Source organism: Pelophylax lessonae, assembly GCF_965119305.1.
Source record: "Pelophylax lessonae genome assembly, chromosome: 4".
Taxonomy (NCBI): domain Eukaryota; kingdom Metazoa; phylum Chordata; class Amphibia; order Anura; family Ranidae; genus Pelophylax; species Pelophylax lessonae.
The window spans coordinates 167,069,088-167,094,979 of record NC_138771.1 but is presented as its reverse complement, the minus strand read 5'-3'; the positions used below and the strand labels follow the sequence as shown (position 1 = coordinate 167,094,979).

Below are 25,892 nucleotides of genomic sequence, written 5' to 3'. Positions count from 1 at the left end.
TCTGTGAGGCTCTAGGGAGCAAGCGCACGCCGCCGCTTGCTCGCGGCCCCCCCCACGCGTGTGCCCGGCGGACCCGATGTTCGCCGGGCACTCGCGATTGTCCGTTACAGCGGGAGAAAGGCAGGCGGCTAATGTAAACACAGCCGCCTGTCATTCTCCCCTGTGTAAGAATGGAGATCATACGGTTCTGCTATGTAGGACCGTTGATCTCTGTTCTTACATCAGTAGCCACATCCAATCACAGTTAGAAGCACGCCCCTAGGGACACACTTAACCCCTCCTTCTCAAATAAAGTTAACTCTTTCCCTGCCAGTGTCATTTTTACAGTAACAGTGCATATGTATAGCACTGATTACTGTAGTAATGTCACTGGTAACCCCAAAAGTGTCAAAAATGTCAGTCAAGGGTCCGATCTGTCTGCCACAATGTCGCAGTCCCAAAAAAATATCGCAGATCGCCGCCATTACTCGTTAAAAAAAACCAACAAAAAAGACAAAAATCTTTCCCTTAGTTAGTAAACGCAATAACTTTTGCGCAAACCAATCAAAATACGCTTTTTGCGATTTTTTTTTTTTTTTACCAAACATATGTAGCATAAAAGAAATTGGCCTAAAATGTTAAAAAAATTTGATTTTTACATTTTTTTGGGGAATTTCATATAAAAAAATGTGAAAAATATTGTTATTTTTGCAAAATTGACGCTCTTTTTTTTGTTTATAGCGCATGATCAAAAAATCGCACAGGTGATCAAATGCCACCAAAAGAAAGCTCTGTTTGTGGGAACAAAAGGACGTCAAATTCGTTTAGGTACAGCGTCGCACGACCGCGCAATTGTCCGTTAAAGTAACACAGTGCCGAATTGCAAAATAGGCCCTGGTCAGGAAGGGGGTAAAATCTTCCGGGGCTTAAGGGGTTAAGATAACAAACCTTCTGCCTTTACAACCACTTTAACTTCTGGAAACACAGGGATTCATTGAAAGTAAATCAACTTATGGAGTGCACAGTGTAGACAATTCAGAATTTAAAATCTTTAGCCTTTTCTGATATGTACATTTAAATCTTGTGCATAACGTGAAAGGCTGGATGCTATAAAAAACTAAATTAGAGAACAACCTAAAATTTCCTAAATTTCAAGGTCACTGCTTAGTTCTATTTAAAATGATCTAAACGGGAGTAAAATAGCAGTTTTGTTAAGCAAATTTCATGAGTTACACATACACTGCTCAAAAAAAATAAAGGAACACTTTGAAAACAAATCAGAGCTCTATAGGAAAAAAGATCATGCTGGATATCTATAATGATATGGAGTGGGCAATGTGTTAGGATCTACACTGATATGTACTGGGTAATGTGTTAGGAACGAAAGGATGCCACATCGTTTGATGGAAATAAAAATTATCGACCTACAGAGGGCTGAATTCAAAGACACCCTGAAAATCAAAGTAAAAAAATTATGCAGCAGGCTAGTCCATTTTGCTAAAATTTCATTGCAGCAACTCAAAATGGTACTCAGTAGATTGCATGGCCACCATGTGTTTATATGCATGCCTGACAATGAGACGATGCGATGGATGGTGTCCTGGGGTATTTCTTCCCAGATCTGGACCAGAGCATCACTGAGCTCCTGAACAGACTGAGGTGCAACCTGGCGATATCGGATGGACTGAAACATAATGTCCCAGAGGTGTTCTATTGGATTTAGGTCAGGCGAGCGTGGGGACCATTCGATGGTATCAATTCCTTCATCCTCCAGGACCTGGCTGCATACTCTCACCACATGAGGCTTGGTATTGTCATGCACCAGGAGGGACCCAGGACCAACTGCACCACCGTAAGGTCTAAAAATGGGTCCAAGAATTTCATTCTGATACCTAATGGCAGTTAATGTCTAGCCTGTAGAGGTCTGTGCATCCCTCCATGAATATGCCTCCCCTGACCATCACTGACCCACCACCAAACTGGTCATGCTGAACAATGTTACAGGCAACATAACACTTTCCACGGCTTCTCCAGACCCCTTCACATCTGTCATGTGTGCTCAGGGTGAACCTGCTCTCATCTGTGAAAAGCTCAGGGCATCAGTGGTGTACCTGACAATTCTGGTGTTCAATGGCAAATGCCAAATGAGCTCCACGGTGTACTGGGCAGTGAGCACAGGGCCCACTAGAGGAAGCCAGGCCCTCGGGCCACCCTCATAAAGTTTGTTTCTGTTTGTTTGTTCAGAGACATTCACACCAGTGACCTGCTGGAGGTCATTTTGTAGGGCTCTGGCAGTGCTCATCCTGCTCCTCCTTGCACAAAGGAGCAGATACCAGTCCTGCTGATAGTATAAGGACCTTCTACAGCCCTGCCCAGCTCTCCTAGAGTAACTGCCTGTCTCCTGGAATCTCTTCTATGCTCTTCAGACTGTGCCGGGAGACACAGCAAACCTTCTGGCAATGGCATGTATTGATGTGCCATCCTGGAGGAGTTGGACTGCCTGTGCAACCTCTATAGGGTCCAGGTTTTGCCTCATGCTACCAGTAGTGACTCTGATCCTAGCCAAATGCAAAACTAGTGAAAAACAGAAAAGATGAGTAGGGAAAAAAATGTCAGTGGCCTCCACCTGTAAAACCATTCCTGTTTTGGAGGTTGTCTCATTGTTGCCCATGTAGTGAATCTGTTGTTAATTTCATTAACACCAAAGCAGCTGAAACTGAAAAGGAGTTGTGAAGTCAGGAAGGTTTTTTTGTAATCTTAATGTATTCTATGCATTAAGATAAAAAGCCTTTTGTGTGTAGCAGCCTCCCCAGCACCCCTAATACTTACCTGAGCCCCATCTCTGTGCCCCATCTCTATCCATCGATGTACACGAGTCCTTCGGCCGTCCTAGGACTCTCCCTCCTGATTAGCTGAGACACAGCAGTGATGCCATTGGCTCCCACTGCTGTCAATCAAAGTCAGGGAGCCAATCAGGAGAGAGAGGGGGCGGGCCCAAAGGCAGCTCCATGTCTGAAAAGACACATGGAGCCGCAGCTCAGTTCGGGTGCCCCCATAGAAAGCTGATTGCTGTGGGGGCACTCAATAGGAGAAAGGAGCCAGGAGCTCCAGCCAGGGACCTGAGAAGAGGAGGATCTAGGCTGCTCTGTGCAAAACCAACTGCACAGAGGAGGTAAGTATATCATGTTTGTTTATTTATTTTTATTTTTAAACAAGACTTTACAATCACTTTAACAACTCCCTCTGCTACTTAACTGACCAGATCAATATCCCAGGAGTTTACTTGACTTGATGCTATACTCTGATTAAAAAGTGTTCCTTTATTATTTTCTTTTGAGCAGTTTATATAAGCGCAAGTCCTGGCATTGAACAAATATATATATATAATTTAATGTTCATACAGCATATTAATACATTCTTTGTTGTCATTGTGCTGAACTTTTGATACAGAGAAGATGCACATTTGTTGTTTCTTTCCACTTCATTCAGTAGCAGTAGTTGGAAATTCCTTTTTATCCCATCTGTGGTTATCCAGTGTCTATGGCTAGTAAGCTGCCAAAGCTTTTATCTGCATACACAAAGACAGGTTGCTTTGGTTTGGTGCCCTTAAGTCTGATAGCAAGGCCTTAATGCTGCAAAGACATAAAAGAATGACATTTACCAACAAACTTCTATTATAAACTTAAATTACAAGACATGACAGTTCAAAACAGCAGGAGCTCCCATTATTTTCATTTTAAGGTATTTTAAGGTTTATTGTTTTGTTTTTATAGTATACAGAAAAAATTAGAAAAGAAGTGTGGAAAATAAAAACAAAACAAAACAAACACACATATTCACTTGTATGGCTACAGCATTAGACCCCGTTGACACTGGGGTGATCCGACTTGCCGGGGCGACCTCACAGGTCGCGGCGCGCTGCTCGCACCGCGACCTCGGAGCGGCCGGCACGGACTTCATAACATTGAAGTCAATGCAGTTCACTCCAGGTCGCCCCAAAGAAGCTCCGGACCCTTTTTCTAAGTCGGAGCGACTTGTGTCGCTCCTATTAGAACGGGTCCACAGCTTCTCTATGGCAGGCGACCTACGGCGACCTGTCAGGCGACCAGGTCGCCTGACAGGTCGCCCCAGTGTGAACGGGGTCTCAGTCTGATGTTGCAGCTGTCCCCCACCGGCTCTAAGACTGAGAACTGAGCGATAACATTACCTTTGCACAGAGCAGCCCCGATCCTCTTCTTTTTGGGTCCCCTGTCGGCGATCCTAGCTCCTCACCTCTGCCGAGTGCCCCGATAGCAAGCCTCTTGCTATGGGGAATTCACCTCGGCTTGCTCCTGAGTCATGCTCCTGTGAATGGACATTGTCCATTCACACACAGAGCTTGGCTAGATTCCCCCCCCCCCCGCTCTCGCCTCACTGACTCACTGGCTGTGATTGACAGCAGCAGGAGCCAACGGCTCCTGCTGCTGTGTAAGCCAATGCTGAGAGAGAGTCCCCGGACAGCAGCTGCTCTATTGCACATTGCTCAATCAAGATCAGATAATTTTAAGGTGGGGCTGCACCCAGGTTTTTTACCTTAAAGCGGAGTTCCAGCCATTTACTCACCTGTCCAACGGTCCAGCGATGCGGCCGCCGGAAGCCTCGATCCTCTCCCACGGCGCCGGCATCACTGCTGTGGGCACCCGGCTGTTACAGTTTGCGGCTTCACAGCCGGGTGCCCACTGCGCATGCGCGAGTCGTGCTGCGCGCCGTGATTGGCCGGCAATCTTCTGGGACCTCTGACGTGTCCCAGAAGATTGCAGGGAGGGAGGGGGAGAGGAGAACTTCCGCTCAGGGCGCCGCGGCGCTCCGAGCGGAAGTGGGAGCGGGTACCTGTCAAAACTAGGTACCCGCTCCCCCCCCCAAAAAATGACATGCCAAATGTGGCATGTCGGGGGGTCAGGACTCCCTAAAGCGGAAGTTCCACTTTTGGGTGGAACTCCGCTTTAATGCGCAGAAGGCGTTAGGGTAAAAAACGTTCTGCCTTTAGAACCACTTTAAGGTCTGTAGCTGGGAAATAAAAACAAACCAAAAAAAAAAAACTTATTCAGTATATTTTTCCGTTTTCTCTGTTTAAACCCTACCAAATACAGAAAAATACCTGTCCATCTGACAGAAGTCCAGTGCACTCCTAAGTTATTATTTGAGCTGACAGCACAGTGCCTTTGCTTCACTGAAATCCCAAGCAGTGTTGCCAGACCAGTTCTTTGCTTGTAGGCAGGTGCAAGTTTCCCTCTGTTTAGTGGCTGGCACTGTGCTATTATTACCGATGAAGTGGAGTCTTCGAGGGAATTGTCCCTTCATGGACTCCATCAGGTTCTCTATACTTCAGGTAGCAATCTTGGTGTGAGACCTTTTAGAATAGGTTACCTGTGTCAATTGGGCACTCCTGGAGCAAGTGTTAGGTCAGGGATAGAGACCCAGCTGGTGAGGGCAAGTGTATAGCACAAGGAGTGGTTCCTGGTAAGCAGAGACAGAGCAGGTCTAGAGCACCTTTTTTCAACCAGGGTTTTTCAGGGGGGGGGGGGGCCTTGGCAAAATGCCTCAAAATTGTCCCAAATTACCCAAATATTATTAACAAGCTTGTGGGTGGTTCAAGCCTGCCTATTTTTGTTACTCAAAGCCACAGGTGTTACTGTGCAGCATTACAATGTAGGGCACTGTGCAGGCCAACTGCCGGGGTCCTAACAACCAAAGACATCATAGGTTGATCAGCATGATTTTAGGTGCCTGAGGACATCCTTGTTTTCCTTCCCCCTACCCTTCTCTGTCAGCACTGGGGTCGCATTTGCTGAAAGAGGGAGAGAAAGTGAGGGAAAAGAGAAACGCTTGAATACTAGCACCGGTGTGCAAAGATGTATTTGCTTCGTAAGAAATAAAATCACCTATAATGTTGGGTGTTTTATGTGTGTTGATGCCCTCTCTCAACAACAAAAGACAAGCAACAATTGACCCCCCCCCCAAGCAACATAAGAACCCCCCAGCAAACAGAAACAACAGATGTCCTCGGCAACATTAGATCAACATGCAAAAAAGATCCCCTCCAGCAACAATAGATCCCCCAGCAGTGAGAATCCTCCAGCACACTCCAGCACCCCTTGTCATTACATACAGTACATTCAGTAGTAGAGGTGCCGGAACTGCGTTCCTCGTGTTCCCACTGAAAAAAAGCCCTGCATATACAGACAAAACTTAGCCCTGGGACCTTAAATTAGGTATAACACACATGGCCACTGTATATGAAGTAAACATAATTACTGAATTTACATAGTTATTGAATACTGAAGGAGGTAAATACAGCTGTCATTATAATACATCAAATGCATATACAGAAATGCCAAGGCAATCAGTGATCACTACAATATTATGATACGTGCTTGAAAATTTCAGATGTCAGTACATGTTTAAAAAAGGGCATCTTAAAGAGGTTGTAAACCCATATATATATATATATATATATATATATATATATATATATATATATATATATATTTTTGTAACCTGAAAGAGAAACACATAATGAGCTAGTATGCACCGCCTAGTATCCATAGTATGAGCTAGTATCCACCGCACGCGCGTGGGAGCCGACGGTCACAGCACGGGACTCTGAAGGAATGGCACCAGCAGCCGTTCCTTCAGAGCGCATGCGCCAGTGACGTCACTGGCTGCATGTAAGGTAAATATCTCCTAAACAGTACATGTTTGGGAGATATTTTCAGTACCTATACAGTAGGTAAGCCTTATCATAGGCTTACCTATAGGCAGGGCCGGCCTTAGGTGTTCAGGCGCCCTGTGCAAGCTAATCCTGTGGCACCAACACCCCCCCCCCCCCTGCACATCTATTTGCACCTTTTTTGCACTTTGACTTTTCTTTTTTTTACTATCACTAATAACTTAGCCCCCCTTACATTAGAGACCCCCCTTACAACAGAGACCCCCCCACAGAGCCCCCCTTACATCAGAGACCCTCACAGAGGTCCCCCTTACATCAGAGACCCCCCTCCCCACAGAGCGCCCTTATATCAGAGACCCTCACAGAGGCCCCCCTTACATCAGAGACCCCAGAGACCTTCACAGAGGCCTCCCTTACATCAGAGACCCCCCCACAGAGCCCCCTTACATCAAAGACCCTCACAGAGGCCCCCCTTACATCAGAGACCCCCCCACAGAGCGCCCTTACATCAAAGACCCTCACAGAGGCCCCCCTTACATCAGAGACCCTCACAGAGGCCTCCCTTACATCAGAGACCCTCACAGAGGACCCCTTACACCAGAGACCCTCACAGAGGCCCCCTTACATCAAAGACCCTCACAGAGACCCCCCTTACATCAGAGACCCTTACCTCCCGCTGTGTGGCCTGATCATCTGCGAGCTGGGATGGCCGCACGGCGCCCCTGTTGCCCATGGCACCCTGTGCGGCCGCACAGCTCGCACACCCCAAAGGCCGGCCCTGCCTATAGGTACAACTTGCAGAGGAGGGTTTACTTCCTCTTTAACCACTTTACCACCGGAGGATTTTGCTGTCTTCCGTCCAGGCCACTTTTTGCGATTCGGCGCTGTGCGACTTCAACTGACAATTGCGCGGTCGTGCGACGCCGTACCCAAACGAAATTTACGTCCTTTTTTTCCCCACAAACAGAGCTTTCTTTTGGTGGTATTTGATCACCTTTTTACTTTTTGCGCTATAAACAAAAAAAGAGCATTTATTTTGAAAAAAATAACAATATTTTTAACATTTTTTTATATGAAATTCCCCCCAAAAAAGATGTAAAAACCAATTTTTTAAAAAATTTTTGGCCAATTTGTTTTCTGCTACCTATGTTTGGTAAAAAAAATCGCAATAAGCGTATTTTGATTGGTTTGCGCAAAAGTTATTGCGTTTACTAACAAAGGGAAAGATTTCTGTCATTTTTGGTGTTTTTTTTTTAACGCGTAATGGCGGCGATCTTCAATTTTTTTTGCGGGATTGCGACATTGCAGCGGACAGATTGGACCCTTGATTGACACTTTTGGGGGTACCAGTGACATTACTGCAGTAATCAGTGCTATATATATGCACTGTTACTGTAAAAATGACACTGGCAGGGAAGGGGTTAATTTTATTGGAGAGGGAGGGGTTAATGTATGCCTGGTGCTTACTGACGTGTGGGGGGGGAGGTGACTGAGTGAGTCATGGACAGATCGGATGTCCAGCTATGCTGAACAGTCCGATCTGTCACTCCCTGTCACTATGGAGATCCGCCCGCTTGTGTTTACACAGGCGGGCGGATCTCCACACTAGATCCCCGGCGATCGGGGCAGAGCAGAGGCGATCGCCGCTGCTCCTCCCCTGGCCCGACTCCCGCTGTGAATGAAAACAGCGGGAGCGAGCCTCCGGCGGCGCGCAAGCGCCGCCCAGAAGGGGGAGTGTCTGACGACGTAGTACTACGTCGTCAGACGATTACGAGCCACTCTGCCGCAGTAATATTACTGTGGGCGGAGGTAAAGTGGTTAAAAAAGGCGTTTCATGAGCTACCGCTTACTTCTTCAGAAATGGATGCACATAAAACATGTAAATCGGCTGAGCCGGAATATCATAGCTACATTCCCATCTGGTGGTGGCCAGGTACATCTGGCCCAGAAGCTGTAGGATCGGAACCAGGAAAGGCCCATGGGGGAATAAAAGGAGGGAAGATACAGCATATATAGTGTAGAACAATGTCCGTCCATATATGTCATCCAAAGTAATTACATGGGTTATGTAAGAGCTGTCAATTCAGGGATGTAACCTTCATGTGAGAAAGGAAACTAGAAAAAGAGTTCCTCTTTGGCCAAAGTTGAATAATGTTCCTACTAGAGGTGTAGGCCATTTGCATATTCACTAACTAGCTAACTTCCAGGACATTGCTAAGGAACATTGCTAGGAGAGGCCCAGTGTTACTGCTCACCTTCACCATCTCAAATGCTGAGCTCAGAGCTTCTGTGCTGGGGAACAGAATTTGCATGTGAGGGGGATTGAATCAGAAAAGTGCTTACTTGTGATGGTTGAGGTGAGCAGTAACACTGGGCTTCTCTTAGCAACGGCCCTTTGCAATGTCCTAGAAATATTCCAGTCAGGCTTCATGAGGTACATGGCCTCACATAGCAAGGGCATTATTCAACTTTGGTCAAAGCTGCACAGCTTGTTTTTATCTACAGACACCCCTAGACATGTGCAATTTGTTTCCTTCCAAATAAATATTTGGAGATTCAGATATATCCGAATCCCCGAAGTACAGACAAATTTTACAGAATTCTCCGAATATTGCAACAAAATTTGTTTGAATTTCTGAAATTCAAATTGAAATTTGACTTGAATTTTAAATTGAATTCTATTCAAATTCGAACTGTAAACATATTATTGAAATCAAAGTTTGTGTGTGATATTAGAGTACCATTTCGAAATAATGCTGTTTTTGTTTAACCAAAGGTGATTTAAAGAGTCACTGTAATCATTTGATGAAGATTTTTCTTTTGTTCGTTCACTTTGCAAGTGTAAAATTGATAATAAGAACCCAGTAAAATATAAATAGTTAAAAGCATTTGTACTTGATATTATTTTTTCTCTGCTAGCTAAAACTTCTGCACAGTTTTATACAGTACATAGTAAAATGTTGAAAGTAAGATACTACTTTTATTAATTAGAACACTTTGCATATTTTGAATAAACGTATTATTAATACAAATAAGATCAATGTATAAATAACAATCAGATGCTTGGTTACTTGGCTGCCACATTCAAATAAAAAAAAAAAAAAAAAATCTAAAAATTTTCGATTCTAATGTTTTGAATCGAGAAAAAATCGGTAGATTTGAAGAAAATTTGAAAATTACATAGAACGAATTTGGAATACGAATTCTGAATACGAATTGAATTTAACCACTTACGCCCCGGAAAATTTTAACCCCCTTCCTGACCAGGGCCTATTTTGTGATTCGGCACTGCGTGACTTTAACGGACAATTGCGCGGCCGTGCGACGCTGTACCTAAACGAATTTGACGTCCTTTTTTTCCCATAAACAGAGCTTTCTTTCGGTGGTATTTGATCATCTGTGCGATTTTTTGATCATGCGCTATAAACAAAAAAAGAGCGTCAATTTTGCAAAAATAACAATATTTTTCACATTTTTTTATATGAAATTCCCAAAAAAAAAATGTAAAAATCAAAATTTTTTAACATTTTCGGCCAACTTGTTTAATGCTACATATGTTTGGTAAAAAAATCGCAAAAAACGTATTTTGATTGGTTTACGCAAAAGTTATCGCGTTTACTAACAAAGGGAAAGATTTTTGTAATTTTTGTTGTTTTTTTTTTTAACGAGTAATGGCGGCGATCTGCGAGTAATGGCGACGGACAGATCGGACCCTTGACTGACATTTTTGACACTTTTGGGGTTACCAGTGACATTACTACAGTAATCAGTGCTATACATATGCACTGTTACTGTAAAAATTACATTGGCAGTGAAGGAGTTAACTGTATTGGAGAGGGAGGGGTTAAGTGTGTCCTAGGGGCGTGTTTCTAACTGTGATTGGCTGTGGCTACTAGTGTAAGAACAGAGATCAACGGTCCTACATAGTAGAACCGTCTGATCTCCATTCTTACACAGGGGAGACTGACAGGCGGCTGTGTTTACATTAGCCGCCTGCCTTTCTCCCGCTCTAACGGACGATCGTGAGTGCCCAGCGGACATCGGGCCGCCAGGCACATGCGCGGGGGGGTCCGTGACCGCGAAGGAGTGGGAGCACGCCGCCGGCGGCGCGCGCTCGCTCCCTAGACCCTCACAGGCTAGTGACGTAACCCTACGTCGCTTTGCCTGTGAGGGGCTGACTGCCGACGTAAATAGTCGTGCGGCGGTCGGCAAGCGGTTAACAAAACAAAATAACTAGATTAACTAATCTAACCGAAACAAAACACATTTTTTTCATCATGCTCATGTCTAGACACCCCTTATCTGCACAGGCATTTTTTTGGTAAAGGTGAACTAATCCATTAAAATAAGCATTTTTTTGCTACAAAGTACTTTAAACTCCAAACAATTATATATTTTCTCTGAGAGCAGAGGTCCTGTAGAATAAAATAATGGTAGTTAATTTTCTTTCCCACAGCTATTTGCGCAGCTGTTTATCAAACGCAAATTTTCAGGAACAAAAATTTAGTGCAAAAAAGGAGGTGTGTTGAGTAAATACTGTAGATTCCAAAAATGTCAAGCCTTAAAATTGTCTGAATGAATAAAGCAGATGCTGGGTAATCCTTGAACTGCAGGTACAAATCCTTTTCTGGCAGAAAGAACAGTGAGCAGAATAGTAGTGACATCATTAAATATTACTTCAAACTCATGAGCCTAGCAGGGTCTTAAATGTTACACTGCGGATATAAAGCTATGAGGCTCGAGGAACAAGAGGTGTACTGCTATTTTTTCTAGAGGAATTCTAGTCAAATGGTACTGCTTAGACACAATTCCCATTTCTAGATGTTCACAATAAGACAGTAGGTATTCATCCTTTGGGTTTAGGTCCACTTTTTATTGTAATGTAAAAATACTGTAGCTATATAGAGTTAAGCCGGCCATACATAGATCGAAATTCAGGTGGTTCAGCGGGGACTGGCCAAATTTAGATCCATGCATGGCTGATCTACTACAACCAGCCTGTTGGATAAATGCTGTTCACTCAGTGCTGCCGGCGCCCCATTACCTGAGCAGCGCGATTCCTCTATTCATCTTGAATGTGTTTTTGGGGGAACCGGGTCAGTTTTTTTTTCTATTCAATCCACTGGTTAAAGGAAAAAAAAACAAGTCATCTATGGGCTGCTTTAGGGTGGTATGCAGTTGTGTTTGAGATATGGGGAGTTGTACATTGCAGGGCATATTTCCTGACTTTTCCTCTTGCTTTGACTTGTATGTGTTAGCCAACTATAGCTTACATAATAATTTAGTGAGCGAGACAGGGTTATGCCAGATGGTTTATAAACATTATGACAGATTATAATAAGGGTTGGCTTAGACTGGGAATGATTGTGCTGTATTGGGTTTCATAACATTACTTCTACATTCCCATTGCAAGTCTAATTATACATGGCAATTTCTCGCTATCATTTGGAGCACCATGAATGAAGTTGTGTACATTTCATTTTTAAATTATACATCTTTATCCACATGGTCTCTGCCCCCTTATTAAAATGAACACCTGTCACCAATCAGAGCAATTCAAATTAGGCATATGATGAGGAAATGTAGGCAGAGGTTCCCGTTAGAGAAAAGCATGTGTTAAAATGTCTTGTTTTTAATTGTTTTTCTCTTTGTGTAGCCATCTTGTTGGATGCACAGAGATTTTCTTTACTTTTCTAGATCCTAGACCCAAAGATATGATCAGGGCCGCTGTTAGAAATCATAGGACCCCATACAGCCCTCCTGATTGGGCCCCTCTAAACCATGCCTACACCCCACCTACCTCCCCCTGGGGTGCAGCAGAAAAGCAGTACTGATTTTATCCCCCTGAGCCCCAAAAATGAAAAGTTCCTTCTCTGTTCCCACCTCCTGGGCCCCCCTGTTAACCTGATGGGGCCTAGAAAAATTTATTTTAAGCTCTGGTAAGAAAGAAGGAATGAGATTGTGATCTAGTAAAATTCCTTCATTCAGTGTTTTCTAATCTCCCCTAATGGCCTGTTAAGCCATTTATTTTACAAAGGATGAAACAAAAGCTTGCAGCATAGTAGGGGTATGACAGAGGTTAACTTTTATTGGAGATCGCAGGTAACGTCAGCTGCACATATCCTTCAAGCTATTGATTTGTTCAAAATGTGTTTCACCTAAAACTTCTGCTTATGTGTTTTTTCATTATAAACTCAGATTGAATTTTATAGATTTGTCTACAACTCTTAATTGTAGCTGTGGAAAGAGAAGATATCCATACCCATTAATCTCTAGTTTGATTTTTTAAATGTTTTTTGGTTTTGGATATAATAGAAAATGATTAAAACCAATGTAATTTTTTTGCTGTCGTTGTCCTTTTGGGGAGTTTTCCCCTCAACTTGAAGCCACAATAGGAACTAAAAAAAAAAATCACCCCAAAGAGAAGAGATTACTTACCCTCAAATTTTGGATTTGCGATTACGTTTTGTCCTAGTGACAATGGTGACCAGAACAAACAAAGTGGATGAATCTCCTAAGTGGGGACACAAGCAGCAGTATAAAGCTGACCGTACCCTAGAAGGTTTTTTAAACAAACATTTGTAAAAAAAAAAAAAAAAACTCACAGTGCATTTAATGACTTGACAAATGTTGTTTGAAAATACTTTAAAATTGAATTTGCTTAAACATTCAATTTTGGAATGAATGCAATTTCCAAACAAAAACAACAATCACTGTTAGAAATTCCTTCATTTGAGAGAAATTTCCCATCCTGCTCCTTCGAATTGTCTCTTCGTTGTGGTCAATAATGAATATTATTTGACCTTACTGTTGATTAGAAAATCAAACAAATGTTCTTAAAACTAAAATGTGTAAACAAAATTCTACTAATATATAGACAGTCTAAAGATGACAGGGGTTCTAATCCTTCCACTCTATCCAAAACTATGAAAAATGTTATTGCTACAAATATACTTTAACAATGAATGCTACTGGATTGTACAGATTTTATATGATATAAAAACAGTATTATTTACAAATTCAGTCATTTACAAATCTTTTTTTTTAACATTTTAATGTTTTGCTTTGCTTCCGCTGTAGGTTGCATCCCGAGTTCCAAGGCAAGTTCCTTTTTCTTCAAGAAGAGTAAGTGCTACAATATCTCCATTCTTATACATTCATCTATCTGCTCCTGTATACTATATGAAATGTAATTCCAGTGAGCGACTAATGTCATTATTAACAAGCCAATTAACAATATACTTTAGTCCCTAAAAACAGAATCAGTATCAGATATCACCTTTCATTAGCTTGACTGCACTTAACTGTTGAAAACTGAACCCTGTTATTAAAAATAATATGTGTGTAAGGATCTTTCTAGTAGACTGAGAAACAATATTATAAATATCTAAGTTAAATAAAATGTATACATTCTCAGTACCAATGTTATTAGCTTTTGTTCATCAAGATTTCTTTCATAAGGGTGGGTGTGCGCTAGATTGTGCAGGGGTATTTCCGTTTACCCCTAAAGCTTGGAGTTTTGTATAGAATAGATCTTCCATTAAATCTCTGCATTGAGTGTACTACACACCTCAGAGTTTGCATAAAATCTATCCACAAAGATCCCTTGACTATACCTGCTGTGACTCCTCTATTGGTACCTTTTCACATATTTTGGACCTGCCCTAGGGTGGCCCAGTTCTGGAAAGAGGTCTTTGACCTTGTTAATACCTGTCTACAACTGTCCCTCCTGTTATCCTCTGTCTTAGCTTTATTAGGCATCCAGGATGATGAGCAGAGACCCAGGAAGTAATTACTGGTCTCTTACCTGCTGTATTATGCCAAGAAGGAAATCCTCTGCAGCTGAGCCTCTCCCTTCCCTTCCTTGTTAGCATCGTGGGTGTCTGCAATTGATGTGGTGCTGCCTATGTACAAACTAACATATATTAGTAGAAATTGCCTTGGAAATATGACAGGGACTGGCAGCCATGGTTGTCACAATGAGTACTCCCCTTTTTATTTTTCTTCATCATCTGTGCAGTTCTTCCCTCTTAAAACAGATTTATTTTACACTACCTCTGTTTTATGTAGATTTCTATATTCATATATTTGTATGAGAAGCCTGTATTTTAGAGCCTGCAATGTTTGTTTTTATGCTGGTTTGTATCAGCCTGATACTTGCTATTATTATAACACACATGTTTATTAAAGAGCAATCCTGGTTGTAAAGATATAAAAAAAAAAAAAAAAAAGATTAGGTCTCCCATAAATTTTACAGAATAAGATGAAATCTGTACATTAAAAAATAAAAGCATAAAAAGTTATTAATACCATTGTATGTTCCACATTGTGTTGACGATATACTGTATCCTCTTACTTTGTAAAGTGTTTTACAAACTGTTGGCTCTACATAAATCCTGTATACTACTACTACCCTATATACTACTACTACTATAATATTATTAATATAAATAATAATGATAATATCATATTTGAGTTTTTTTTTAAAAACCCATACTTTTGTTTACATTTAGTTAAAATGTATCTAAAAGCAAAACCTTTTATTAGCTTTGATAGAATAGCAAAGGGGTTAGAACCCTTATTTTGTTTCAACTGTTATTTGTCCTGGTGGCCATTGTCACTAACACGGAAAGTGAAAGCAAAGATATGTCTACAGGGTCAGGAGTAAAGAAAAATTTCTCAAATGGGACACAGTTGGCAAAAAAAACTGGCTAATTATATCTTACTCTATCCAAAAAGGTTTTTGCTTTAGATATTAGGTAATAGTAAAAAAAAATATGTATTACTTTCTCCTGAATGCAGCGGAGCATCAGTTGGTTAAAAGATTTACAAAGCGGTATTAAAAGTAGTAGGTACAGTATATTATGTTGCCCCAGTGTCCTACAACTCCTTTAGCATGTCTACATTTTTACTATCTCCTGAAACATGTTCTCAGCATGATGGCCAAGACCATATAGCGGACAGGTTTCACTCAGAACATGGTCGACCAAAGAAGTTGAGTGCACGTGCTCAGCGTCATATCCAGAGGTGGTCTTTGGGAAATAGACGTATGAGTGCTGCCAGCATTGCTGCAAAGGTTGAAGGGGTGGGGGGGTAAGTCTGTCAGTGCTCAGACCATACACCGCACAATGCATAAAATTGGTCTGCATGGCTGTCGTCCCAGAAGGAAGCCTCTTCTAAAGATGATGCACAAGAAATCTGCAAACAGTTTGCTGAAGACAAGCAGACTAAGGATTACTGGAACCATGTCCTGTGGTCTGATGAGACCAAGATCAAGTTATTTGGTTCAGCTGGTGTCAAGTGTGTGTGGCGGCAACCAGGTGAGGAGTACAAAGACAAGTGTGTCTTCCCTATAGTCAAGCATGGTGGTGGGAGTGTCATGGTTTGGGGCTGCATGAGTGCTGCCGGCACTCGGGAGCTACAGTTCATTGAGAGAACCAATGAATGCCAACATGTACTCTGACATACTGAAGCAGAGCATGATCCCCTCACTTCGGAGACTGGGCTGCAGGGCAGTATTCCAACATGATAACAACCCCAAACACACCCCCCAAGATGACCGCTGCCTTGCTAAAGAAGCTGAGGGTAAATGTGATGGACTGGCCAATCATGTCTCCAGACCTAAACCCTATTGAGCATCTGTGGGACATCCTCAAATAGAAGGTAGAGGAGCGCAAGGTCTCTAACATCCACCAGCTCCATGAAGTCGTCATGGAGGAGTGGAAGAGGACTCTAGCGGCAACCTGTGAAGCTCTGGTGAACTCCATGCTCAAGAGGGTTAAGGCAGTGTTGGAAAATAATGGTGGCCACACAAAATATTGACACTTTGGGCCCAATTTGGACCTTTTCACTAAGGGTGGTACTCACTTTTGTTGCCAGCAGTTTAGACATTAATGGCTGTGTGTTGAGTTATTTTGAGGGGTCAACAAATTTACACTGTTATAAAACTGTACACTCACTACCAGTGGCGGCTGGTGCTCAACATTTTTTTGGGGGGGGGGGGGCGCAAATAGAAAAATGTAATAGGCATTGCTTTGCAGCAAAAAACGCTGTAAAAAATTGCGTGACTTTGAGATCACAAAAGTGTTAAAAGGGCCTTCAGTAATTAAAGTATAGCGTGCCCCCTTTCAATGCACAGAGACCAGCGTGCCCCCTTCAATGCAGAGATCATCGTGCCCCCTTTCAATGCAGAGATGCCAGCGTGCCCCCTTTCAATGCACAGAGACCAGCGTGCCCCCTTTCAATGCAGTGACCAGCGTGCCCCCTTCCAATGCAGAGATGCCAGCGTGCCCCCTTCCAATGCAGAGATGCCAGCGTGCCCCCTTTCAATGCAGAGATGCCAGTGTGCCCCCTGTCAGTGCAGAGATGCCAGCATGCCCCCTTTCAATGCAGAGATGCCATCATGCCCCCTTTCAATGCAGAGATGCCATCATGCCCCCTTTTAATGCAGAGATGCCATCATGCCTCCTTTCAATGCAGAGATGCCATCATGCCCCTTTTCAATGCAGAGATGCCATCTTGCCCCCTTTCAATGCAGAGATGCCATCATGCCCCCTTTCAATGCAGAGATGCCAGCGTGTCCCCCCCGTGCGAGACCAGTGCACTTACCTCACACCCTGCTCTGTCTGTCTCCTGCCTCACCCTGCTCTTCTTACCGACATGGGTGATGACAGTCAGCCCCGACCCGATGGAGGGGACAGACTGCTGTCACTGGGCGCTCCAAGTGCTCCTGCTTTTCCCTTCAGCGGCTCGTGGCTTCTTCAGTTCCCCGGCTTTGCGGCTTCTCTTCGGTCCTCCTGGCTCCCGCCTCCTCCCCAGCCAATGGCATGGTGTTTGCCTTTCGGCCAATCAGGAAGCGCGTATCGGACACGCTTCCTGATTGGCCAGGAGGAGGATCTGTGTGACAATAGTGAATTTTCATTCGCTATTATCACACAATGGGTGGGCTTGGGGCGCACTGCTCTGTGCCCCGGGTCCACCCTTTCCTGAATCCTATTAGAGCCTCTGGCTCTAATCAGGTGATGGGAAAAAAAAAAAAAAGCCCATTGAACTCCATGCGTCCGGCGCCCCGCACCGGCCGCCACTGCTCAATACTTTACATTGTAGCAAAGTGTAATTTCTTCAGTGTTGTCACATGAAAAGATATAGTAAAATATTTACAAAAATGTGAGGGGTTACTCACTTTTGTGAGATACTGTATATATTTAAAGCCTCTGGCCATCTTTTGTTGTATGTTCAGAGTCTGTGACCATCTTCTGTTGCATGTTCAGAGTCTCTGACCATCTTCTGTTGCATGTTCAGAGCTTCTAACCATCTAATGTTGCATGTTTGGAGCCTCTAACCATCTTCTGTTGCATGTTCAGAGCTTCTAACCATCTTCTGTTGCATGTATAGAGCTTCTGACCATCTTCTATTGAATGTTGCAATTTCTGAAAATGATTATAGCAAAACATTCCCTGAATATTTTGTGCAGCCCTTTAGAGATGTCAGGGGCCACACCTGAGGCCCCCTATGCCAAGAAAGTTGACCACTGCTATATACTATTGTATCCTCAGGGACACCTTGTCAACCCCTGTCTCTACTTCCTCTTTTGCTATGACAATGGATCCACTTATTTCTAGAGAGGTTATACGGATCGCAACAATTCACAGCAAAGCTTGGTTGAATAATAATGTGGACATGACTTGATATACAACTTTTTTCCAGGAAATCAAGCCCTTGGTTTCTGAATTCACTGTGAAATCGACCATTATATCACGCTATGCATTCACTGCTGTGTCCTGCACCATGGTGAATCGAGCAGCTGAAGCTAAAGATGTTGTATTCCAGATGCAGATTCCAGCAGCAGCTTTTGTCTCCAACTTCACAATGTAGGTACCTATATAAAAACAAATTATTGTTCACTGTGAAGTTTATTCTATGGCTTTGTGCCCAGATGTACTGCTAAAATTCAAAATTGTGTTTCTCTCTGAAACTGCTCAAGGTAATTATTACCATAAAGCATAATAAATACGGTATTGCAGCTTACGTGGAAGAGCCCACTAAAACTGATAAAAAAATATATAAAAAAGGATGTAATAATAAACATAAAAATATATGCAAAAGTACACAAGGTAAACAATTGGTATAGTTACAGGTAAACTATACAATGTCATAGCACAAATAGAATACTCCCGATGTATGACTATGTCAGATAATAAAACTATTGTCTCTCAGATGTGCCCCACCGGTGGAATGACTGGTAAAAGGGAAAGGGATATCCCAGACACCGGAAGACTGGGCAAAAAATAAGCCAGATGGAGGGTGATTAACACTGCGTCAGTTGGTGCCCACAAGGATCGCATAGAAGGAACTAGCCAGATGAGGGAAGGAAAAGTAGGGGGGGGGGGAGGGGGAAAGGAAGGAAGGGAAAAATGGAAAAAAGAGGGACGGAGAAGATGGAAAGGGAGAGTCAGGGATATGAAACCAATACCTGGGTAATAGACATAAGGGAACAGACTAAAAATGTAGCAATGGAGTTATAAGCAACTCTGAAAGGTATTAAAGAAAGCCCATGACATCTGTACCTACATGGATAAATGACCATGCTGAGTGGTGTGGTAACAATGGGTCTGGGACATGTGAACCACAAATTGTCAATTGGCATGCTCCCCTTTATATGTATTGGGGAATGGTGTAAAACCACTTCCCATAGGTCATCCAAGGGATAAGTAGGCAAGCCGCTCAAGAATGGGGCCAATGGGGTCCCCAGGGCAACAGTACCCCATGAGGACATCCATATGGGTTGGCATTCACAGTGATCCCCCGGGTTGCCACGTGGTGATGTCTGACATCATGGAGCTGCCGACACGCGCAAAGGAGCCGCATCAACGCCCAGTGGTAGTGGGATCAAGGCGCAGACCGACGCCTCCAGATGGCATTGGCCGGCATTGCGCATGATGCGGCATTGTTCCTAATAGCCCCAAACGCTAGAAGCAGTGTGGGTGTTTTGCGCATGTCCGGGGGCAGCAACACACAGCGGAGACACATGGTGGCCTGGTAGAGAAAATGCAAGGAGATACAGTAAGAGGGACTAACAGCAGATGTTGTAATAATACACAAATAAGAAAATTCATACATATACACAATACATTCAGTACATTATGTCAGGTGAACAGAGACAAAAAGACATAGCAAAAATAACAGGAGAGAGAGAGAGAGAGAGAAAGATTGTACTCTTTACATTGGGAACCAATATATGGGGTACTTCACTGGTGATCACCATTTTGGAGAATTTCTGATTTCTTGCCTGGGACATGTCCTAATCCTAGTGATTCAAAGCTTCATCATAAAATAATATGGCTTACAAGATGTGATTTGTCAGGCCAAGAGGGATTGTAGACATTTTTGGCATTACCTGCCCATGGCTTGCCTAAAAGAAATGCACCTTTTGCCTTTGTATTTAGGTGACGTGAGCGACAATAATCTAAGGTGGCATGACAGATTTCAAATACTGATAACATATTTGGAAAATCACAAAATATTAACATGCAGTACCATTTGCTAAAACATTGTCACCTTGCCCATGCAGGGAAAGGTCCTCCATGCCTTCCCTATACATACTTTACCTACACTTCCACTTAACTACTTTGTCCTCCACAGCCAGCGGGAATACCCAGCATTTCTGGGTATAAGGGGACATGTCATTTTATCTATTCTGCTCTTGAAAGTCAGCAGGATGCAGTGGCGTAATGTGTGTGGGGGGGCTGCCAATGCGGTGGCCCCAGGCGCACAAACGCAATTTTTAGAGGGGCGCAAAAAAGTCCCGACTCCCACTGCCCAGACTCCAGAGTGTGCCACTTTGTGCTCCCTGCCACCGCCGCTCTCCATAATCTCAGCCTCTCCGGCTGTCTGGGCTCAGCGACGGGCGCCCTCTGTGATTGGCTGCACTTGGTCATGTGGGCCACGGTGGTGGGTGGAGCTAGCTTTGTCGGTGATCGCGGTTGCTGCAGCCACTTTCTCCCGCATCGCTGTTCAGGACTCACCACTGGCAGGGCGGGCTTCAGGCTCCTACTTCAGTGGCTGATCGCTGGTCCTAAAAAGATAAAAATTCCTGCGAGCAACCTTCCTAATATAGATTTTTTAAAATGCCGCAGACACTTCACTTCTCATAAAAGTGTAACAGAGCCAATAAATATAAAATAGTGTTGCACACAGTAAAAATCTATTCAAATGTGTGAAATAAATAGTGCTAAAAATAATAATAGATATATAAAACCCTCAAGTGCTGGATCCTGGTTCTAAAATCTGGTGTGTATAAAATGCGTCACTGAGAGATAAAAATGTGAAAAAATGTGATAAATAATATGTGATTCCTAAAATGTGAAAAGTAGAAAAAAATCCAATATATATAAAATCCTGCTGAGAGATAAAACTGTGCAAATGGTTAATATTGAACGTGTATCCTAAAATTAATGAATAATAAAAAAGTAAGTGCTATGTGCTGGGGTGTCCGTATCACACAAATCTTATAGTGCTAAAAATATATATAACAATTCATATATTTTGTAAAATAAATAAGTAATACCCGTGAATAAATAAGTGAAAGTATTCAAAGTAATAAGTGTCCATACTCCAAAGCAGAAAACGGTAAACAATCAAATGTCCAATAAAATCTTGGTGACAAAATGAGTGCTGTGTTATCTTCTACTAGTGCTCAAGCCACCAGTCTGTGGCGGTGATCCCAAACCGAGTGGGTGACCAGGGTGTCACTACTTTCTCCTATACGTGCACCCCCTTGTGATTGGGTGCTCACCTCATATATGAAAAGATTAGGCTCAAATGCTGAGTGTCTGGCGATCCCAGGTGATCTTAGCCCATAAACAGGTCGTTTCTCTCCACAGTAAGCAGCATGACATGTAAAGGAAGCTCACAATAGTGCTTATACTGTATAAGATCAATTTATTATTAAAAAGAAATAGTGTTGCACTCACATTTTATGGGTGCATCCATGCACCTTTAAACAAGCCGTACAGGGATTAATAATTCTCCAGGGTACCGTTGTGGTATAGTGGGAGACGCCGCAGCTGCGTCCTGATCCTCTGCAGTGGATTCAGCTGACAGCCTGACAGTCTCGCATACAATCCAGCAAAGCGCTCCGTCCGTCCTTGCCCCTCCACTACGCGTGACGACACAAGGGACCACATGTCTTCCTCAGGGGGATTCTAGAACCGGGATCCAGCACTTGAGGGTTATATATATCTATTATTATTTTTAGCACTATTTATTTCACACATTTGAATAGATTTTTACTGTGCGCAACACTATTTTATATTTATTGATATATATATTTATTCTATTTCTACAGTTCTGCAGACTGATTGTTTACTAGAGTCCATGTGGACATGATGTTCATGTGATCACATGTTCCCCTGGGTTACCAACATACTGTAGCTGATCTCCTTTGGAAAGAATGGAATATGAAATTTTGGATTTTACTATATAGCAGAGCTCTACAGTTCACTAATTGGTTTTCATTGTTGCCTGGGTATGCTTAAACAGAGGCATTTGAAACATAAACTCTAAAGTGAAGCAAGTCATTCTTATTCTATACATTGTAAAATTTGTATCTTGTGAATTCCAGGATTCTTGGAGGCAAAACATATTACAGTGAAGTCACATGGAGAAAGAAGACTGGAGACAACAATATACACGATTATGAGAAAATCAATGGCAACAGGGTGTAAGTAATAACCCTGAAAGGTAAACTGGGAATTTTGATTAATAATAACTTAAAACAATTCCTAAGGCCTCATTCACATTGGTACTCCTGCATTAAGTTTTTCTAAACCCCTGAGAATTTTTCTGTGTTTAGATGTTCCTGTTTTAAGGCAGGATTAGCTGCGTTTACATCCATTAAGCTGCATTTCTTATTGGATCCTAGACACATAGAATTCTATTTTCTCTAAACGCAGATAAACTGACCACATCTAAATGCAGGTAAATTATCAGTTTTTCACGTTACCATTGAAAATTATTATCTGCATTTATTATGTCTTTAGAAATGTCCTCTAAATACATATACATGCAGTTTCGCCACTGCCAGTGTGAATAAGGCCTAAAAGTTACTTGGTCACCTAAAAATCCTGTTAACTGCTAAAAGGTATAGGCCGACACCTTCAACTTGCCCTTACCAATGCTATGTTTGTAATCTTGGGTCACTCTCAACACACACTTCCTGATATAGTGTTCAAGCTTGCTCCGCTCTTACCTCCCACATTTTAGTATCGACCTATCCCAATGAAGGACTACCTTATTGGCCAATTGGAATGCGCATTAGGCAGGTGGGCACACCTTAATTTCCATATTGTATCATGCATGAAAAGCAAGAAGGTCTTTGGTTGCTGTAGGCACCAGAAATAGTTCTTTTGCTTTTTTTTTTTTTTTTTTTTTTAACAAAACCTTTTGTGATGTTGCCCGTTGTATATTGCAAAGAGGAAATTGAAGCCTGTGGATGTTTTTTTTTTTTTTATCTCCTCTGTGTACTAAGTTCACAGATAGGATATAAACTTTAAAGATTAGTTCCAGCTAAAAAATATGTTTTAATACTACCTGTGCTCTGGTTGGAGAAATTATGTCTTACTTCCTATGTGGTTATCAGGACAGGAAAGGAGCAAAGAAGTAATTAGGAGATGTCGGTTCCAAGGACAACCAATCACATCCACATCCTTATTATTAATTAAATCAGAAAATAAAAAGAAGAAGAACCCAGACAATCTGGGAGTGTCAGGGAACTCAACCCCAGGTGGGGAAATTGACCCACACTCTCTTCTAAAGATTAGGACTTTTAAGGCTGTGAGGTTGTCATAAATTGGAGAAGCCCCCTCCGCGATGGGGGTAGGCCTATTGATGGGCACTGGACCACGCTGGTAATTCTCAGATAGGCAGGGGCAAGAGTAGGGACCGAGCAAATGTTCCCTCTACTAAAGAGTCCACTCCCTGCTACTACGGGACGGCAAGCCTGGGATCGTTCTCTTAGCCACTATATTTTACATTGGAGGCAGACTCTTTAGAAGAGTGAACATTTGCTCGGTCCCTACTCTTGCTGTCACATTGGTAACGTGATTGTGTGGGGGGTGTTGAGCCATTGGATGTTTACCCAATATCTGGACCATGGGTTGTTTGGAGTGTCTGGCATGCTTTTCCTATTATTGCCTGTAGAAACAGTCCTAAGTACTATATGTGGTCCCTGGGGAAGCAACTGTATGAGCAGAGCGCTCTGCGAAACGCATAGGACCTATCAGTACTGTATCTACATTGAATGTATATAGGCAAATGAGCCCCAACTATATGGTTGTACAACAATTTTTATATACATCACTGTTTTTACTTTTTTGTTATTTAAATAAAGATGTTATTTTAAACATTATGTGCGTCTCCAATTTATGACAACCTCATAGACTTAAAATTCTGAATCTTTAGAAGAGAGTGTGGGTCAACTTCCCCACCTGGGGTTGGGTTCCCTGACACTCCTAGATTGTCTGGGTTCTTCTTCTTTTTATTTTCTGAAGAAAGGAGGAAAATCTCCTTAAAGCGGTAGAATACTCCGCTTTTTAACTTTTACCTACAGGTAAGCCTATAATAAGGCTTACCTGTAGGTAGAATTAATATCTCCTAAACCTGCCACTCACAGCACCGAAGCCGCCCAACCCGGAAGAGACGCCGAGGGAAGATGTCAGCTGCCTCAGCGGTGTCCGGGCGACCATGTCGGGGCTTCGTTCTAAGGTAAGTATTTCATAATGAGCTAGTATATGATGCATACTTGCTCATTATGCCTTTGTCCTTATGAGAAGTGGGTTAGGGCCTGCAAAAAAATTTTTACCTGTTCCCTAATAGGAAGGTTCTCCCCACTCCCTAAGTGGTTCATGCGACAGGAAGGAGAATACTTTCCAACACACACATAGACAGCAATAAATACCCGAAAGAGGTTGTATCCCAACTTGTATCCCTTCTCCATTCTACTCAATACTTAGAAAAAAGTTTTGGTTGAAGTTGGGTTTTTAATGATCTCAATCAGGGGAATTGAGTTTCATTGTGTTTTCATGTTTATTTGCAGAGAAAATGAAATGGAAACATTTAATGCATCAGCGTTCATTCCAGGAAGAGACAAAGCTATTTTTCTGCTTATGTATGAGGAGCTGCTTCAAAGACGCCTTGGAATGTATGAGCATGTAATCAGTGTCCGCCCACAGCAGTTAGTGGGCCGCCTATTGGTGGAGGTCAATATTTTAGAGACATCTGGAATCACTTTCCTAGAGGTTTTGCCACTCCAAAACAATAAGCAGAAAAGTAATAATGGTGAGTAATGGATTACATACAAGGATGTAATTAACCTATCATGTCCCAAGGGTACAAGGATCTAGGATAACTTTTAATGCAGGAAGACATCATCACATGAATGACATCAGAACTCTCCTATTGGGGGATTAAATAAAGAGTTGCAGCATCATCAGTAAACTACATATTGTAGGGTGTGGTGCAAAATACAATATGCTTACAATCGCCAGATGTAAATCTGGAATGTATAGAGATTTTATGCATCATCTTTCTAGAGAGGACTGAAAAAATACAATTTTTAATATATACTCATATCTCATGTTAATATTTGCACTTCCTTTTCAGCCAGCAGGCAGATCATTGATGTTCATGTTTCCAAGCTGTACCTTTGCTTCACTGAAATACAATTTGTGTTTACAGGACTCAGTAGCTTGAGCTTAAATTTATACATACTAATGAATGCATTTGAGAAATGACTCATCCCTTATTGAAAAGCTTAATCCGAAGACAAGCTAAACCTCAAAGCTAACCCATAGTGCTCGACAATTTCTTTGTCATACCATTTGTAGAACCAAATATATTTGACTCAAAACCATTATCATGTCCTGTCAAATGACAGCAAAAAAAAAAAACTGTGGGTTTCCCTTTAATAAAGTATGCCTCATTAATACAGTAAATGAGTGTGGAGGCTGTTGATGACTAGCAGTTCAGGAAATAACATCTATCCATGAGCTCTTCATAAATATGGTTATTCTGGAAAGTCACACAATAGATCATTTCCTCCATCAACACCTGATATTACAGAACTTCCTGACTTGCTAAGGAAAACTAAAACTAAAACACATAGATTTGGAATCATCCCTAAAATGATCATGTTTCTATGGAAACA

At 42.4% G+C, this 25,892-nt stretch overlaps 1 protein-coding gene across 1 annotated transcript in view; it reads left to right on the top strand.

Moving 5' to 3' along the window:
• Nucleotides 1-25,892, top strand: part of ITIH5 (inter-alpha-trypsin inhibitor heavy chain 5) — a 106,948-nt gene that overhangs the window by 20,847 nt on the left and 60,209 nt on the right. The window contains exons 2-5 of the mRNA XM_082254061.1: nt 13,769-13,813; nt 18,395-18,558; nt 22,311-22,409; nt 24,783-25,024. Of these exons, the coding sequence (XP_082110187.1) occupies nt 13,769-13,813; nt 18,395-18,558; nt 22,311-22,409; nt 24,783-25,024 (550 nt within the window). The remainder of the gene's footprint in view (nt 1-13,768; nt 13,814-18,394; nt 18,559-22,310; nt 22,410-24,782; nt 25,025-25,892) is intronic.